General features: G+C 39.1%; 1 protein-coding gene across 2 annotated transcripts; it reads left to right on the forward strand.

Moving 5' to 3' along the window:
* Positions 1-1901: 1901 nt before the first annotated feature.
* Positions 1902-12930, forward strand: LOC101862741 (pre-rRNA-processing protein esf2). 2 transcript variants are annotated; one of them, XR_001185044.2, is made up of 3 exons: positions 1902-2229; positions 8433-9067; positions 12860-12930. XR_001185044.2 is itself a non-coding variant. In XM_005103748.3 (2 exons), the coding sequence occupies exons 1-2, from the start codon at positions 2004-2006 to the stop codon at positions 8978-8980; spliced, it is 774 nt and encodes a 257-aa protein (XP_005103805.1). In that variant the 5' UTR covers positions 1902-2003; the 3' UTR covers positions 8981-9891. The 2 variants fall into 2 exon arrangements, 1 of the variants encoding a protein (XP_005103805.1); XM_005103748.3 differs by lacking the exon at positions 12860-12930 and having other exon boundaries at positions 8433-9891.
* The last annotated feature ends 4356 nt before the right edge of the window (positions 12931-17286 follow it).

The raw sequence follows: 17286 nt of genomic DNA on the forward strand, positions 1-17286 counted from the left end.
ATAATATATGAGTACAATTTGAAAAACAGTGACTTCTCTTGACGACATTCAAAATAAAAGTTTTAAAAGGCTGGATGTGGTCAATCTTTTGGATTACGGCTGTGCAATGAATGGCGCTGGATCGACATAATGTTGTACAATTAGCAGAGATAACAAAATTATAAAATTGAGACGATACGCAGTAACATGATTTCATGACTATTGAGAATTAAATGGAAGGGGAAAAATCAAAATAGATCAAATAGATAGGCCCACTGTACAGTGTTGTGCTGAGAGATAACCTGAGCCTGGTTGTTCAACGATGAACCGGGGTGAAAAATATAACACTGTTTGGAAGACTCCATAACACATCATGAGTTTATTAAAGGATAATTAGCAAAGACAGAATTTTTATTGTAAAAATATATGGAAAGAAATTGAGATCATATATGACATCAAAGAAGACGAGAAAAAAAATTGAGTTCGCCATTTTTCAAAAGTTGAAATCATACAAAGCTGATTAAAATTGCCATGAACCAAAGGGCTGTACTGAAAGTTACCTATCTCTTTGTCGTAATTAGAATAGTTAAAAGTTAATACTTAGAACGATTGGTAAAAGTCAAGACAACATGGGGAAAATCATTAGGCTAAAGAGAGGAAAGTTCCCAAAAACGGGCGTTGCAGGGGACCCCCAATAAGGAGATGGAGTAACTAAAAAGACTAGACAAGTGTCACCAACGTGAGCACTTGAAATTTTTATAAAGGGGGGGGGGGGGGGGGGGGTAGGTTCTGGAAGCTGTCATCAGGAAGATCCGCAATTCGAAATTTTCTGGGCCTCACCAGAGGAAGGCCCCGAGTTTTGAGCCCTGTTCACAAAAAAATGAGAACGGAATCGTTGTTTAGTCAGAATTTTACAGCCGGACAAACAAATGTATAATGGCATGGCAAATCGTTGTAGGTTTGGAAACAACAACCTCCGTACTTTTGTTATCCCAAAAATTTATAGCAATATCAATGTTTTTCATAAAGTTCATGTGATAAAACGTGTACACAAAAAGAAAAAGGAAGGCGAGGGGGACAGAGGGGAGGAGAGAGATTTTGATGAGTATGAAATAAGGAGCCAACGTGGCATTAATTTTATTTGTGCTAAAAATAGATCTTTGCATCTATTCGTTATTCATCATCAACATCTTTCCCAGTCCAGGTCCAGTAGTGATGGGCCGATACCACAATTTAGGTATCGATGTCGATACCTAGTACTTTTTCAAGGTATCGATACCAATACCTCGATACCTAATGCTATTGGTAAAATACAGCGGGGGTAATAAGTAAAAACAAAAATACAACTATTTTTTTCCAAGTATTTAGGCAATCGTGTCTAGACAAGTTGTGACTATTTAGCTGAGACTCAAACAAAAATTATTTGTAAAAGAGAGAGAGAGAGAGAGAGAGAGAGAGAGAGAGAGAGAGAGAGAGAGAGAAATATACCCAAATATGAGAATAAAAACAAAAATTAAGTGAAGTATGGGAGGAAAGTCAACTTTGCATGAAATGTTAGTATTGGAAAATAAAAACACAAGAGTTCTAAAAAGGCAATTCAATTTACCAGATTTTTAGCAACTTTAAATTAAACCAATGAGGATAAATCAGGGTTGTCAGTGAGGATTTTGCAAAATCACTAGAAACATTTCATGAAAAACTTCTCTCTTTTTGTAAAAAAAACCACTCGATTAATTTAAAGCGCTTGACCTCTACGAAAACTTATCAGTTTTGATAAACAAAAAATTCTCAAGGCCCAAGTCACTTGCTTTGGCGGCCCTGGGATAAACAACACATAGGTATCGATGTTTAGAGCAGGTATCGGTACCGATACCAATACCTATAGGTATCTAAGTATCGAATACCTGGTATCGATACCTGCCTATCACTAAGGTCCAGTGTCCAGTTCCCTCCCATGTGTTTGATGTTGTGTTGTGGTTTTGTCCTGTTGTGACACTTGTGTCTGGTTGAATGAGGATAGAAGAATGGACGGACAACAAATTAGCATGGACGAGGCCAGTAGTTCCGATCAGGAACAGAGCCCTCAACTTCAGTTTGCTCGCCCTTCTAAAAAACGTTCACATTCGCTCGAATCCGAGAGACCAGGAATAATATATCTCAGCGCCGTGCCCGAATTCATGACTGTTCAGAGGTTGAGAAACACATTCGAAGAATTTGGGGAAATAAATAGGACCTTTTTTCAACCTGTTGGTAAGTTAATCTAGATCTAGAAATACTAATAAACATGACAATGGAGGGGAGGGGGGGTGCCCCTCTTAATTTTATCCATTATCCTAATTTGATGTTTGACCACCTGTATTCTCGCAGGCGAGTCTTTTGGCTTTTGGCTATTCTCACCAGGTGGGCGTTCACCGTTATAGCCTAGGCCAACCAGTGAAGCGTTCACCCTGAACCACATAATTCTACACACTGTGGTAACAGAATTAATTTACGAAGTGTATACAGACCCGGTAACCGGGAACAAAGTCACGAAGTATACAGACCCGGTAGGGGAACTCTTTTGTGAGGTCGGAAAGTTTCAGCGCCCAGACCCGGTAGTGTGTGTGTGTGTGTCTGAGGAGAGAGAGAGAGAGAGCAGGGGAAAGTGCTAGCAAAATATGACATGCCCCAGCTAACATGAGGGAACAAGAAAAAGATAGGTGGGGAGAAAGAAAGACAGAGACAAACAAAGAAAAAGAGAATGCGAGCGATACAGAGAGAGAGTAGAGAGAGAGACTGCTCGATTGAAATTATGACATTGTTCTTTTCTTCAAATTGTGATTCCTCCAAGTCCAAAAACGGAGGAAAAACGATCGTTCATCGAAAAGACATCCGTAATCTTCATTTAGAGATCTAGTTAGATATATAGTCTATAGAGATCTAGATCTAGGCTAACATCGAAACTAGATCAATGATTTGTGTCTGTCTATCTAGACCTAGGCCATAGATCTTAATTCTAGATCTAGAAGAACCTAGATATTAGGTCTAGGTCTACCCTGAGCCAAGAGGGCGCTGAAACTTTCCGAATTCACAAAAGAGTTCCCCTACCGGGTCTGTATACTTCGTGACTTTGTTCCCGGTTACCGGGTCTGTATACACTCCCATTAATTTATATAGAATTCTGGGCTGTGAACAAACGTTCTAGATCTATTACTACTGTTAGTGTTAGCATAAAAGCGTGCAATTTTGTCTGTGGGCAGTGGAGAGAGAGGAATAGAGAACTTTCGGGCAAAGCAAAATGGCGACCCGCATAGTTCAGCTCGATTCGGAAAGTTATAACCGTAGCATCTTTGTAGATAACCAAATTAATTTAGTTTTGTTTTTTAACATCATTTTTAAACTTTGTTTTGGTCAATTTGATCGTCCACACCAGGGTTGGGTTGATTTAAATCAGTTGATTTTTTAAATTTAAATCAACTTGATTTTTAAAATTAAAATCAGTGATTTAATCACTTTTTTAAATATTTATTTTTATTCAGTTTTTACACATTTCAACATTCAGAATTCCTTTCCTTGGTTTCATAAAACAGATATAAGGTTTAGTAGACTAATATATATATTCATGCTTTTAAAAGTCTGCTTTCCCCCCTGGCCTTTCACTGTAAAATAATACAGATTCAAATTACTTTTTTTTCCATAATTGAAATCAGAGCAGGGTTGATTTAAATCAGTTGATTTTTTAAATTTTAATCAACTTGATTTTAAAAATAAAAATCAGTGAATTAAATCACTTTTCAAAAAAATATTCAGTTTTTACATAGATCTATATTTAAACATTCAGAATTCCTTTCCTTGGTTAGACTATATTATAATCATGTTAAAAGTCTGCTTTCCCCCCCTGTCACTGTAAAATTACCGTGAAATCCGCCTAAATACAGTTAGTTCTCAATTTTCTTTTTTTTCATAATTGAAATCCAGGGTTGGGTTGATTTAAATCAAGTCGATTTAAATCAGTTGATTTTAAAAAATTTAAATCAACTTGATTTTAAAATTAAAACTCAGTGATTTAAATCACTTTTTAAAAAAGTATTCTGTTTTTACATCTTTAAACATTCAGAATTCCTTTCCTTGGTTTTATAAAACAGGTAATATAAGGTTTAGTAGACTAAAATAATCATGTTTAAAAGTCTGCTTTCCCCCCTGTCACTGTAAGTAGTAAAATAATACTGAAGGTCTATTCAATTTACTCTTTTTTCATAATTGAAATTAGCATTTTCATTTTCTTTTTAGACAAACACAAGCGTGCACACTCACACACTGTAATAAAAATGCAAGTTTATCTACGCATAGTTACCCCCCCCCCCCCTTCCTTTTAGACTGACATTTTCTTCATTTTTTGTCTGTAGCCATAATTCACTGATATAGGAGATCTAGCAGAATAAGGCTTTCTAAAATTGCAGTTGCTTAAATTAATCATTAGTTAAAATAAAGACAATGGATTTTGCACTAAAAGAACTTACTTTTAGCCACCAAAAATCCCAAACTGTCGACATTTTTTTTTAAAATAAAAAAAAATTAAAATCCGATTTTAATTTTAAAAATCTTGATTTAAATTTTTAAAATCGATTTTTTTATATTTTTATGTAAAAAATCAAAAAAATCACCAACCCTGGTCCACACCGATAGACAGTATTCAGAAAGAGACAGAGAGAGAGAGAGGGGGGAGGAGTAGCTCTTGCGAAAACTTCCGGGCAAAACAAAATGGCGACCCGCGTAGTTCGGCTCGATTTGAAAAGTGAAATAGCCATAGCATCTTTGAAAATGATCAAATTAACTTACTTTTTTGCTATCACGTAATTTTTTCTTGGCTTTTATCAATTTGATCGTCCACACCGATAGACAGTATTCCAAATGAGGAAAAACAGGTTTTGTTTCACACCGGGTGAGAATAGCCTACGCTGGCAAGTTTCACCCGGGGTGAGAGGTAGATCATATTTTTATTCTCACCCCTGGTGAGAATAGCCACTTCCTTGATGTTTTGCAGTTAGGTTGCATCCCTGCTCTTTGTGTAGCCTATTTCAAATAGATCTATACTATCCCACCCTTTTGGCGCGACCGTGCCCTGAGCGCGACCAGTTCCTAGTGGTGGGCCAAGAATCGATTCCAGAACCGATTCCTGCGATTATTGCTTCTGAGAAAAAGAACCGATCCCTTTTTCGTAAACTAACGATTCTCAATTACTCTATTTTTATCTTATTTTTTTCTCAAAGAATGTTGGTGCTTTGCTATGTTCTGAAATCTAGGTTATCCTGAATCTTGAAGACTTAAAAGAAAGAGTAGTCGGGATGCAAAGTCATTGTCAAAGATTATATCGATCTAGCATACAGTGTCAAAACTTATTCGTTGCTTTCGCCTTTTTCTCATTCATCTGTTGTTGTTTTTAAATTATATAATACTCCCTTTTCTTTCAATTCAAAATCTAAAACTAACGTCTGCCCACGAGGCTCTATATTATAGACTCTCATTTCTCGGTGTAGGTCAGTGTTGGTCTCTGACTTCATACTGTAGAGGTTGGGTGGGGTAGCGCCCTCCCACCCCAAGTAATCAAAGGGATCGGACTTTCTAATCGTTACTCGCCTGACGTAATTGCTGGGGTCGGACAACTCGTGTCTCGCCGGAAGTAGTCATGGGTATCGCGACTCGGCGGAAATAATTGCTGGGGTCGGAGTAATTGCTACTCGCCGGAAGTAGTCATAGGTATTGCGACTCGGTGGAAATAATTGCTGGGGTCAGAGTAATTGCTACTTGCCGGAAATAATTGCAGGTGTCGGACTAGCTGGGAGTAATTGCAAGGGTCGGACTAATTGCTACTCTCGCCGGAGGTCATTGCAGGGGTCGGGCTAACTGCTAGTCGCTGCATTATATATAATCATAATACTGGGTACGGGTTGAAACCACTTGAAAAAATCACATCACTGTCTATAAAGAAAGTAATTGGGTTCGGCACCGATTCCTATGATTCCTAGCCTTTAATATTCGAGAATCTACGGTTACCGAAAAAAACAGGAACCGCCCACCTCTACCAGTTCCCCATTTTTCCTTCTGAGCAGCTCGTGTGCAATATGTTTTATTAGAGTTACGTGCATTGTCTAGTTTGCTGACAGAGACCGCTGAGAAGCAAAACACGACAAGTGGTCGCGGGTTGGGCCAGGTACTCTAGATCTAGATCTAGATCTAGTATTTAGTCTCATCAAGACTGGAAGATTTCTTCTCTGTATGTAGGTTAACAAATGGATCATGGACTTTAACGAACGGAACTACAAGATCGCCCTAGATTCTACTACTAGATTCTAGATTCGATGTGCCAGACCACTGCGTAAAATATGGTAGGCCTCGCCCCCAGCAAGCGTGTAACGGAGCCCCGATGGTTTGGCCTAGGGCTTGTTGGACAGAGTATGAAAGCGTCCTAGTTTATCCTACTCTAGGGCCCATGATTCTAATCTAGATCTAGATATAGATCTAAATAATTATGTATTATGTTATGTAGATCTATCTACCAAACTAAAGTATTGATCAACGTATTCCAATAATTTACCTAAATCTAAATTATTTAAAAACAAAAACATTAGATTTAAAAATGCATGTACTCTCACTTCGGTAATGAGTGATCAAGATCAGAGGATAGTGTACTGTGTATACCGGTACCGGGCACCGGGTGCCTAGGCTCACGATCTACTCTACATGATCTAGTCTAGGCCTAGACATTGACAATCACGAAATCTAGGCCTAGAATATCCTCTCTATGCAATATTATTGATCGTGTTGATGCGATAGTTTATTGATGACAGGATCTTTAGGTTAGGAGTATTTGCATTATTAGAAATCAAAAGATAGTCAATAGTGTCAATTAGTATTAGATATTCACAATGTACCAGGGAACGCTGCAATAGCAGAATAGAGAGGGAGAGAGAGAGAGAGAGAGAGAGAGAGAGATAGAGGGGGGGGGGGGGGAGAACTAATAGACTACTATAGTTAAAACGACAAACATGCACACAGAGAGATCTAAGATGAGTGGGTGACTGAGTGTGTGAGAGAGAGAGAGAGAGAATACAAAGAATACTTGTAATGTCTTATTAACTCGCTCTCTCTTTTCTAAGGGCTCACGCTCTTCTAACCTTGACAATGGGGTGAAAGTTTACGACACACTTTCCCCAGTGACAGTCACCTATGCACTCATTGCGCCTTTGTTAGGTGCTTTCAATTTTCCTGAGGAAAATTAGATATAATTTCTTAAATCATGATTTATTTTATTAAATGATTTGAAAATAAATTAGGATTAGGATGACTTGTGACTTTTTTGTGACTTACCACATTTTGAGCATTCAAAAGCTTTGGATCTGCAAATGTTCAGCTAGCCGCCTTCTCTACTTTATGGTGTCAATATTTCTAATTTTTTTAAATCCCCATATTTTTCTGCTCTCCAGCTGGGTCTGTCAGGCTCTTTCCTCCTATGTCAAGGCTAAATATTGGGAGCCTTGCTAAGACATTTTCAGGGCATCTTTGTGGTACTTTTTTATGGGTTTTTTTTTTTAAATTTATGATAGAGGGTTTTATGGCGCTCGCAACTGCATAAGGTCATATGAGCACACCAAGGGGTGGGTGTCAACAGAGAAGTCTTTACAGGGAATCAGACTTAGACTGCTCACCTCTCTATCTTCAACAGCACAAGGCCTGCTTCAACTATCAAGGCACCCCAAAATAGCAGGTCACAAGGGAGTGACAAACATATAAAAAAAGTAGAGTCTAGAAAAATGACAATAGTAAGGATCATGAAAGAAAAAGCAGCAGTTCCCTGTTGTAGATCAGGCACAGTTATGAGCGTGACATGAGTCAGCCCATTTACAATTCTACTATGTTTGAACGAGAATGTCCCCCCTTTGGGAATGGCCAAAAGACACTTCAGTCAGTGGCACTGCCCGGGGGGGGGGGGGGGGGGGGTATGTATAACATTAACATACATACAGTGGAGTGTCAGTCTACTAGTCTACTGAAATCTGAAGGGCCACAGGATTTTTCTTTGGTTAGAGAGTTTGCTCAGATAACAGAATAGAAAAAATAAATAGGGTGTATTTTCTTCTTTCAGATTCATTGTGCTTATTGGTTTAAGTGGACTCTACTGTATTGAAATTATAGATTGCGCCAAAGCAGCAGCCAACCACTAACGTTTTCCAATCTTGTGGTTTGCTCCTTCTTTCCTATTAAACATGATCTATCGTTCTTATCTCCCCTCTTTTTTGTGTGTTTGTTACGTTTCTCCCTTGTAGGCTACTTGTAACGCAAATTCTATTTTTTTTTACACTTTTGCCCTTATTGTGTTGCATGTGCCATAAAAGTCTTACTGAAACTAACAACAAAAGATATTAATTAGATGATCATGATTAAATGCTGCGTGTTTGGGGTTTTTTTTTCAACAGAGAAGAGCTACTCATACAAGAAAGGCCTTTTGTTTAGTGAGGGCTGGGTGGAATTCCGACAGAGGAAAGTGGCCAAGTATGTCGCCGTGGCTCTCAACAACACTCAAGTTGGTGGCAAGAAAAGAAATCCGTGGTACAACTGTATCTGGAACATAAAATACTTGCCTAAATTTACCTGGACAGATGTGAATGCTGATAGAGAGCTGAAGAGAGCGACGTACGACAGTAGGATCCGTGCTGACATTTCTCAGGTCAAAAAACAAACAAACTATTATGTGAGTAACATTGAGAAAAGTAAAACTTTGCAAGAAATGAAGAAGAGGAAGGAGAAAAAAGGTGAGGTTTTTGAAAAAAGAACATTTGGTGATGGTGCACAGCAGAAATTGACAGATGAGGAAATTCTGGCAAATAAGAAAGGCAAGAAAAGGAAAAGCAGTGATGAGTCCAGTGAAAAGAAAGCAAAACTGCAGAGAAAGACATTCACAGGTGCTAATGAGGATGCGAGCCGATCCTTTGTAATGAAAAACATTTTTGGCTCCTCAAGTTGATGTTCTTTGTGGTGATGGATTGTGCTACAAGTGGCTCTTGAGATTGAAGTGATTCCAGATAGTAGGGCGTTACCAACGACTATGTATGTAAGTTTGTTAGGTGGCTACCTCACTCAGTGACATGTGCATTGTGACTGTTTGATGCCTCATTTTTAATGCCAGGTTTTCCCGACAAGTCGTGTAAAATCTCGCTTTTATTAAATTTTGTCTGTGTTGTTCATTATTGTGTCATGAGACCTGTGTCTGTGATGTAGCTGAGTTAGGTGTTTTGCTGCTGTATGTAGGGTGGGAGGACCATGTTTGATGCCCATGTCGGGGAATTTTATCAAGTATCTTGGTCTTTCTGCTAGAACATTAGTATCCCTCTCCTCAGCCCGGATTGCCCCTGGTGGGTAAGGTCAAAGCCCATCTCCTTAATGATCTAAATGGTGTTGATAGGGGCATATTATATAATAAAAAACACATATGTATACATACACAATAATACATACATACACATGGTGCATTCCATGTTAGACTTTCAATTTCGTCATTTTTTAGAATTATTATTATAATGGCCAATACTGCTATACTTTTCTGTATAGAAGGTATCAAATTAATAAAATCCGCCCAAAACAACTTGGTGGGACTTTGCTGTCCTACCAAATTATTTAGGCAAACTTGGTCAATGTTCATGGCTGAGTTAGTTCATTTTATAGAGATCAGTTAAAATACCATTCATGGTCTTCAAAGGGTAAATTGAAGATTGCTTTAATAATTAATCATTCTTTCTGGTAGGTTTCTTCAAGCTTGTGGAGGCTTTTTTGTTGTTGTTGTTGATTATATGAGTTACGTAAGTTTGGCAGGTTCAACAAAAAGTATAAAGCTAAGGTGACACAATAACAGCAAATAAAGTTAATCTCACAAACAAAGTTGGAGAGTTATTTTGTTAACAATTTATTTTCAAAATAAGCTAACATCTCTGAAATGAAAATAGAAAAGTTTGATTGAGAGTACTTTATAATACTTTATGGATTTTTGGAGATGCTTTGGTGACACGCCTAACATTGGTGGCTTTCATGGCCTAGAGGTTAAGGTGTTTGCCTCTCAATCAAATGTCCTGTATTCGAGTCCAGGTAGCAACCGAAAAATGTTCCTCAGTAAAAATTGTCTCCTTTCACCTCCTTTCCTGCCCTCCAACAAAATTCTGTCGTCTTCTTTCGTCTCCACTTTCTGCCCCCACTGCTGTCTTTCAGCCACACTCCTGAATTTCTGGTAGGAAAGATCTACACCTGAGCCAAGGTCAAACGGTGCCTTTCATTGTAAATATTTTTTTAAGTTCTGTTTTTGTTCAGAAACCACATATGTGGTAGATGGAAGCCTCATCTTTGTTATTCTTATGGCAAAAAGATGAAATTATGTGGGGCAGATGACCTGTGATATGACCCAAACACAGAAAATGACCAAAGTGTCACTTATGACAGATAACAATAAAAAGGACACAGGAAGACAACTCAGGAAGTTCACAACTACTTGGAATTTTAATTGCAAGCCTATTTTGCTTACATTTATCAGCAAGAGAAATTTCAACCTTAAAAAATAATTTTATACTCCTGAAATAAGCATCCAGTGGTGTCATTTGTCATCAGCGACACTAAGACATAACAAACTTTTTTATGTTAAAAACATGATACAGTGGAACTCGGATATAACGAGATCGGATTCAACGAGATGAGATGGATTCCCCGTTTTTTTTTTTCTTCTTTAAAATCAATTTAAAAAATAACCCGGATTCAGCGAGCACTTAAATCAGCCAGCTCGGATTCAACGAGGTCACTTCCAGGATGAACAGCCCGCGCGGATGTGACTTTGCTCATTTTTCTCCCAAAACGAACTATATCTATTCCAGGAAACGATCCATTGCACCTGCATTGTGAACCTTTATTCACTTGTCGATTGCATGCGACCAGTCAGCTGCCTTTTTTCAAACCAGCACATGCATTGTTGGCACGCGCACGTGTCTATTCTGGCGTGTGTCGGGGTTGGATGGGGGGGGGGGGGGGCTAGCGGTCCGGGCGTGGAACGTCGCAGATACAAACGCGTCACAGTCTTTTTTCCCCTCAGCAACTGATCATTATTACTATGATAAGCTAGTCCTGACGTAGATCTACGTAATGAATTGTGTGCTAGTCTATGGAATCAAAAGTTGCCATATGCTAGGCTCTACACAGTAACACAAGTTTTGGTAAACAATCGAGATTACACAGACGTGTGCATTTGAACGAATCGGTCTTTTTTTTACGCGGCTCTTAATACTCAGGCACTACTTGTGACTTCTTCTTTATACATGATTACTTGCTCAGTGCCTGTAATTATTTACATAAAAACCACGTGTTTGCTGTAACGAACACTTGGACTCAACGAGATTTTAGGTCAGGCCCGGCAACCTCGTTGAATCCGAATTCCACTGTATAAGGTAAAACAGAAAATAAATGTGAGGCAGCGTGGTGGAATCAGGCTCTCGTTAGTTTTTGAGCATGTAGAGTTATTGGTATCATCTTAAAGCTTGTTCACTTGTCTTTATTTGGCGGAAAACAATATCCATTTATCTTGAATACCAGTCAAGATATTTGCGAATGAAGGAGGTGGGGGTCACCTGTTTTCAGAGGTAAAATTAATGAGAAAATGGTTGCCAAAGATTAGTTTTTTCCTTAGCTTAAGAGTCCATGGTAACTGAAAAATTTATATTTTTGGTGCCTTTAATCAACGTTTAAAAAAAAAATCCACACAGAAATGAGTTCTTTAAAAAGTGACAACAAATTTAGACTAATTTAAGTTCAAAAGCTTTGGAGGGGGGAATCATTCTGGTATATTGCAGATTACTATCATCAAACTCTAGACCTTCAATTTATATTGCTAAAATTCTAACCTGCTTCGGGCTCATCCACTGTCTCCTTCCTCTCAGCAGTCATTGAGTCTCTTGTTTCAATACAGGTTCCCTCTACTGACAACTTCTGATCAGAAGGGCTTGGGTGGCCTTTTTCAGTGTTGGTCTTTCCAATGTTGGAACCACTGGCACTGGGTTGATCACTGGTTGCTAAAATAAAGAAATGTTTACCACCAGTAATGAAACACTTTAAAAATATGACAATATTCAGAAACAGTACCCCAAACACGATCTATGGGTAAATTTATAGTTTCACACCCGCTCATAACCTTGGCCCCCCAAAAAAACTAACTCTAGCAATAATATAGTAATGACAAATAGAGAAAAAATAAAACTTTAAACACCATAATCTCAAAAAGTATTTATTTGCACAAAGAAAAATCAGTCATATTCGTTATCAGCAAATCAAGATCTTTCAGAAAATATACGACACTATATGCATTGTGGTTGGGGAGGGAAACTGTAATAATACCTAATATTAAGTAGTTTTCATTTGGCCCCGTAGAGCTTGCATTGAGCTTTAATTTGATGTATGATTTAGCCCTGTAGCTTAATTTGTTCACTTGTTGTGATGCTTTTTGCCCGAGGATGTACCAGAATTCCCATAATTTTTTTCCAAGAGGCGTTTTTTGCACCGAAGCCCACTTCAGAGGAGTCCAGAAAAGTTACTTATGGTCAGAGAGGTCTGAAAAAAATTCAGCTAAGTCTGTGCATGTATTTGTAATGATTGTGTGATTTTCACTAATGAGGAGGCAGTTTTGACTAATTTTGAAGAGGTTAAAATAGGGTTCTGAGCTCTTAATGACAAATTTTGGCTTTTTTTTTCAATTTTTGAAGGCCTATATCTTGGAAACCAGTCATTCTAACATGCTTTGATTTAGAGATATCAATATATTTGTGTTGACAGCTCTGGGAAAAATTTCATTGATTTGATCATGCACTTTGTATTTCAGAACACCTCAAACATGAGTGAAAGTCGCAGTTGAAAAGGTTTCGTTCAAAAATAAAACTTTGAAATACCATATCTCGATTGTTTATTGATGGATTTTGATAATTCTTTTTTTAATGTTCTTGTTTCATAGAGTAGATTTGAACCCCTGAAGTTTAAACGTCAATATTGTTCCAAAAAATTTTCGCTTGTGGTAGGCCTACCTAGAAAAATTGAAAACAGAACATATCAGTATCAGTAATTTCTTGTGTATTTGGAAAAGAAAACAATACACATCAGAAAAAACAACAATCAAAGATAATTAATAATCTCTGTAACTTTCAGCTGTAGATTTTGATCTATAGAGGAAAGAAAAATTTTTTAAAAACAATTTTAAAAAGGACATCTGGACCTCTGATGCTGGCACTTTACTAAAACCAGGGACACCTGTCAAACTTGAAACATCAGCAGACCTGGTGAAAATGGTGAAATGGTATGAGTTTAACGCCCCTATCAACACTATTAGGTTATTTAAGAGGTGGGGCCTCCTAATTTAACGCCCGTCTCCGATAGGACCGAGCCAAGTGGGAAGTTCGTGTAAAGTGCCTTTCCCAAGGACACAACGTCGGACCGAGCTCAGGCTTCAGCAGACCTGAGAACAACTTTTGATGGATTGAAAAATTGAACACATGATCAAGGAACCAAGATCTTTTAACAAGGGAAATAACCAACTTTTCACTTAAATGAGACTTATTACGGTGATTACATCCCTTTAGTCACATGGCGAGGCGTTAATTAAATTGTTTTGTGAAAAAACGGGGATAATCCAAAATTATGCAAATGTTGCAGAATTACACGAAAAAACGCGGCCGCACAATCGCATAATCCTACGGGGACAGACAAATTAAACCAGAATCAACAGGTAAGGCACTAATAATTGTGACTTTTATAAGATAAATTGATGATACATAATATTAATACATGGAACAATTTTTAAAGATTTAAGAAAACATGCCACAAAGCAGGACTTCTACTCCGCGGTGATGATGAGTCCGGAAAAAACGAGAAGTCGGTTATAAAGACACTATTCGAAAACCCCGGTTTTTTTTCTCTTCTTTACCTTTGTAAATAAAATACTGCTATAGCGCTATCAGACAAACATGCGAGTCGGTTATAGCAGAATGTTGCTGCTGCTGTGCACAGTGCATAGGCCAATTATACATTATATTGTAAAACCTCCCCAGTTGAGAAACTTGTTGGTGATCTAGCGAAACAAAGAATTGGAGAGCCCACGTGTGTCAACAATGAAGGCCGGAGCGAATGATTAGGGAGGCCAGTGTAAGCCTAGTTTAGATTATCAAGGTATACCATGCCTCTCACTTCTCTTATGCGGGGATGGAGAGGTCACAGCAATGTGATGGATGGAGCGAATGTGTGACGTGCGCAAGCAGATGAAATGTACTACAAGGTATGGTGGGGTGGGGGAAAACACAGCGGGCGAGTTAGCCCAGAGCCCTTTCTTTCTGATCGCCAATACCGAGCTGTCAGTCAACATCGCTAGCGCTAGAGAAAGAAACCTGATTCGATTTTTGATCAAGTAAGACCTAGAGGTCATGTTGAAACAAAATCATTATCAGGGGAGATAGCAAAAGGAAGTAAACAGAACATCAAACTCATAGATTAGGCCTACTTTACAGTTTCCCTTGAATTTATTACTGGATCCCTTATAGCGAGAATCCTGTTATAACGGACATTTTGCACCGGTCCCCTCCCTCTCGTAATAACAGGATTCCACTGTAGCACATTTTCCTTTTTCCTGCAAATTCACACAAAACATATGAACCCACTGTTACTTCTAAAACTGTTCCCATTTGAATGACATCATCCATCTCATCACTATCTTCTGACGGTTCAATTAAATCTTCAATTTCCATATATATATCGTCTGAGTCATCATCACCTTCAAAACAGAGAGACTTTCTTACAGGTTTGCCTTAACCAAGTCTAGAAGTAGAAGCAGCATTCGTTCGATCCAATTCTGGAGTGCTTGTTGCGACCATGGATTTCCCTCTCTTCCTGTCCACATTTGACACTTTCCTGGGCTGTGCCTTGGGTAGTCCTCTGAAATCGAAAGGAGATGAAAATGTCTGTGAATGCCTAGGCAGTAAGCCTACATCAGAGGATTTGGTTCCATGGAGAACATTGGCTCCAGGCGTTGAAGCTTGGGGAACGTTGGCTCCAGGGGTTGAAACTTGGGGAACATTGGCTCCAGAGGTTGAAGCTTGGGGAACGTTGGCTCCAGAGGTTGAAGCTTGGGGAACGTTGGCTCCAAGGGGAAACTCTCGGTCAGTCACCTCAGAGGCAGCGAAATCCTCATCGCTAAAAACGTCTCTGTTGAAAGGCCAAATGTCCGCTGCTTCAAATCCACTTCGGATGTTTCGAGGAGTTATTGCTTGTAGCCAAGCGTTACCAACAATCTGTGCAAGATGGTAACTGGTATGGCAGGATATCTCATGATCCAACTTTGCAGTGCCCTGTTGTAGGCGGATTTAAAAGGACCAAACACGGACCTGTCCAATGGCTGAGTTTTTTGGCTCGTGTGAGGTGGCAGTGTCAAAATAGTACAATGGTTTTGTTTTGCGAAGAACAGTCCTTCGAGTGAAAGATGGCTTTCATGGTTGTCCATAATTAGTAGAACTGGGTTGTCAGCTGTTGGTTTAGCAAGGGCGACAAAGTGTTTCAACCCTTAACGTCCTCAATAAAATCTCTATATTTTCCTTATAATCCTGAATTACATTCAAATTTACAAAGAAAATGAGGTGTTTTTGTTATTTATGTGTCATATGTGTGTATATCAACCTACAGTTATGATATCTCAGTATGTTGAGTGTGAATGGATGGCGGATGCATACGATCTGATTTTGGGTAAAATTAGGTCATGGTGACCTACTTGTGGGCAAATGTGACCTAATTTCAACATTTTACTAATAATTTACTCACATTTTGGGAGTTAGGAGTCAATTCTGGCCATGAAATGGCCCAAAGCAGTCTTTACATAGTCCAACATTACAGGCTGGGTACTCGAAGGTTGACTGGACTGGTTTTCCGCCTGTAGTTAGTCGTCCTTGCTTCGTACAGTGGGCACAATGACGCTGACCACGGTTCGTTCGAATTTTTGCCATGTCATGTTCAGCTGGTCGTTTCTGTGAGCATCTTCCTGCCCTTTTCCTAGATGAATAGTTTTGTCCCAGGCTTTTCATCACAGCTGTAAGGAACTCCAGGTGTGTCATAAGTTTTGCTCTTGGACCCCCAGGAGCCTAACATTACTAACAACAGTAATTGATGTATGCATTGATGACCGAAACGTCAAAACAAAACCACAGGATGTATTTCCATCACTTTTTTGCCTTGTTGGAAATTCCATAGTATGATCTGAGTTGATCATTTTTGTCAACACAACTGTAGTAACTGCTATATATTCTCCAATTGCTTCTGGCCGTGGTACAGGGTTTTGAGGAGTGGCACCTCTTCTACGAGTGACATCTTGGTCAGCTGACGTGTGGGCAGTCGACACAACCGTCACTTTGCGTCTGTCAAACCAGGCGATGGCTTGCACTCCGTCTTTCTCCAACCTAACTTTGTCACCAGGTTTTTTGACACATTTAGGGTCTTTAACATGGTTTGGTAGCCCACTACGGTTTGGGCGGATGGTTACGCAGCTGTAGGTATCTTTCTCTAACAAATATTGGAGAAGGGGAGATGCTTGTGAAAACGTTCTGTGTAGACAACGTGAAACTTGCCAAAGTAAGGTTCTGTTAGTGTCTTTACTACTCTCTGGCCTAGAGCCTCCCCATCATGTCCTAGGTCAGTTTTTTCCCAGTATATACTGACAAGTTCAACATAAAATATAATAATCATGCGAGTCACAAACAGCCCACACTTTCAGACCCCATTTTACAGGCTTTGCGGGAAGGTATTGGCGATATGCTCAGCGTCCCTTAAATTTGATCATTGCTTCATCAACGCAAATTTCTCGATGAGGGTTGTGATTTTCTGGCCACGTATGTTGGATGAGGTCTAGAAGGGGCCTTACTTTATGCAGAGGATCATGCTGCTCTTTACCGTAGGGTGGATTGAGTGTGCTGTCGTTGAAGTGGAAGTTTGATACGAGTTCCTCGTATCTATTGCGTGTCTTCAAGTTGGACACAAATTGCTGATTGAAAGTCTTGTCTGAACTCCAGTAGAGCCTGTAAGAAGGCAGTCTGGCAATGGCCATATAAAGAAATGGATTGCCATAAAGCCTTGATTTCAACAACAGTGGTGTTAGTCCATGGTGGAGGTGGGTTGTTTGGCTGAGCTCTTGCTCTATCCGCATTTCTCTGTGTTGCATAGAGGTTAGTTTCATCTGCCAGTCTTTCGAAAAAAAACCTCTGGAACTAACTGAAAGAAATA

Source organism: Aplysia californica, unplaced genomic scaffold, assembly GCF_000002075.1.
Source record: "Aplysia californica isolate F4 #8 unplaced genomic scaffold, AplCal3.0 scaffold00388, whole genome shotgun sequence".
Classification (NCBI taxonomy): domain Eukaryota; kingdom Metazoa; phylum Mollusca; class Gastropoda; order Aplysiida; family Aplysiidae; genus Aplysia; species Aplysia californica.

What these genes read in the sequence shown, in the direction of transcription:
- LOC101862741 (XM_005103748.3), top strand. Translation starts at nt 2,004, where the DNA reads ATGGACGGACAACAAATTAGCATGGACGAGGCCAGTAGTTCCGATCAG. An exon ending in GACCTTTTTTCAACCTGTTG is followed by an intron (nt 2,230 to 8,432) that starts GTAAGTTAATCT and finishes TTTTTTCAACAG; the next exon opens with AGAAGAGCTACTCATACAAG.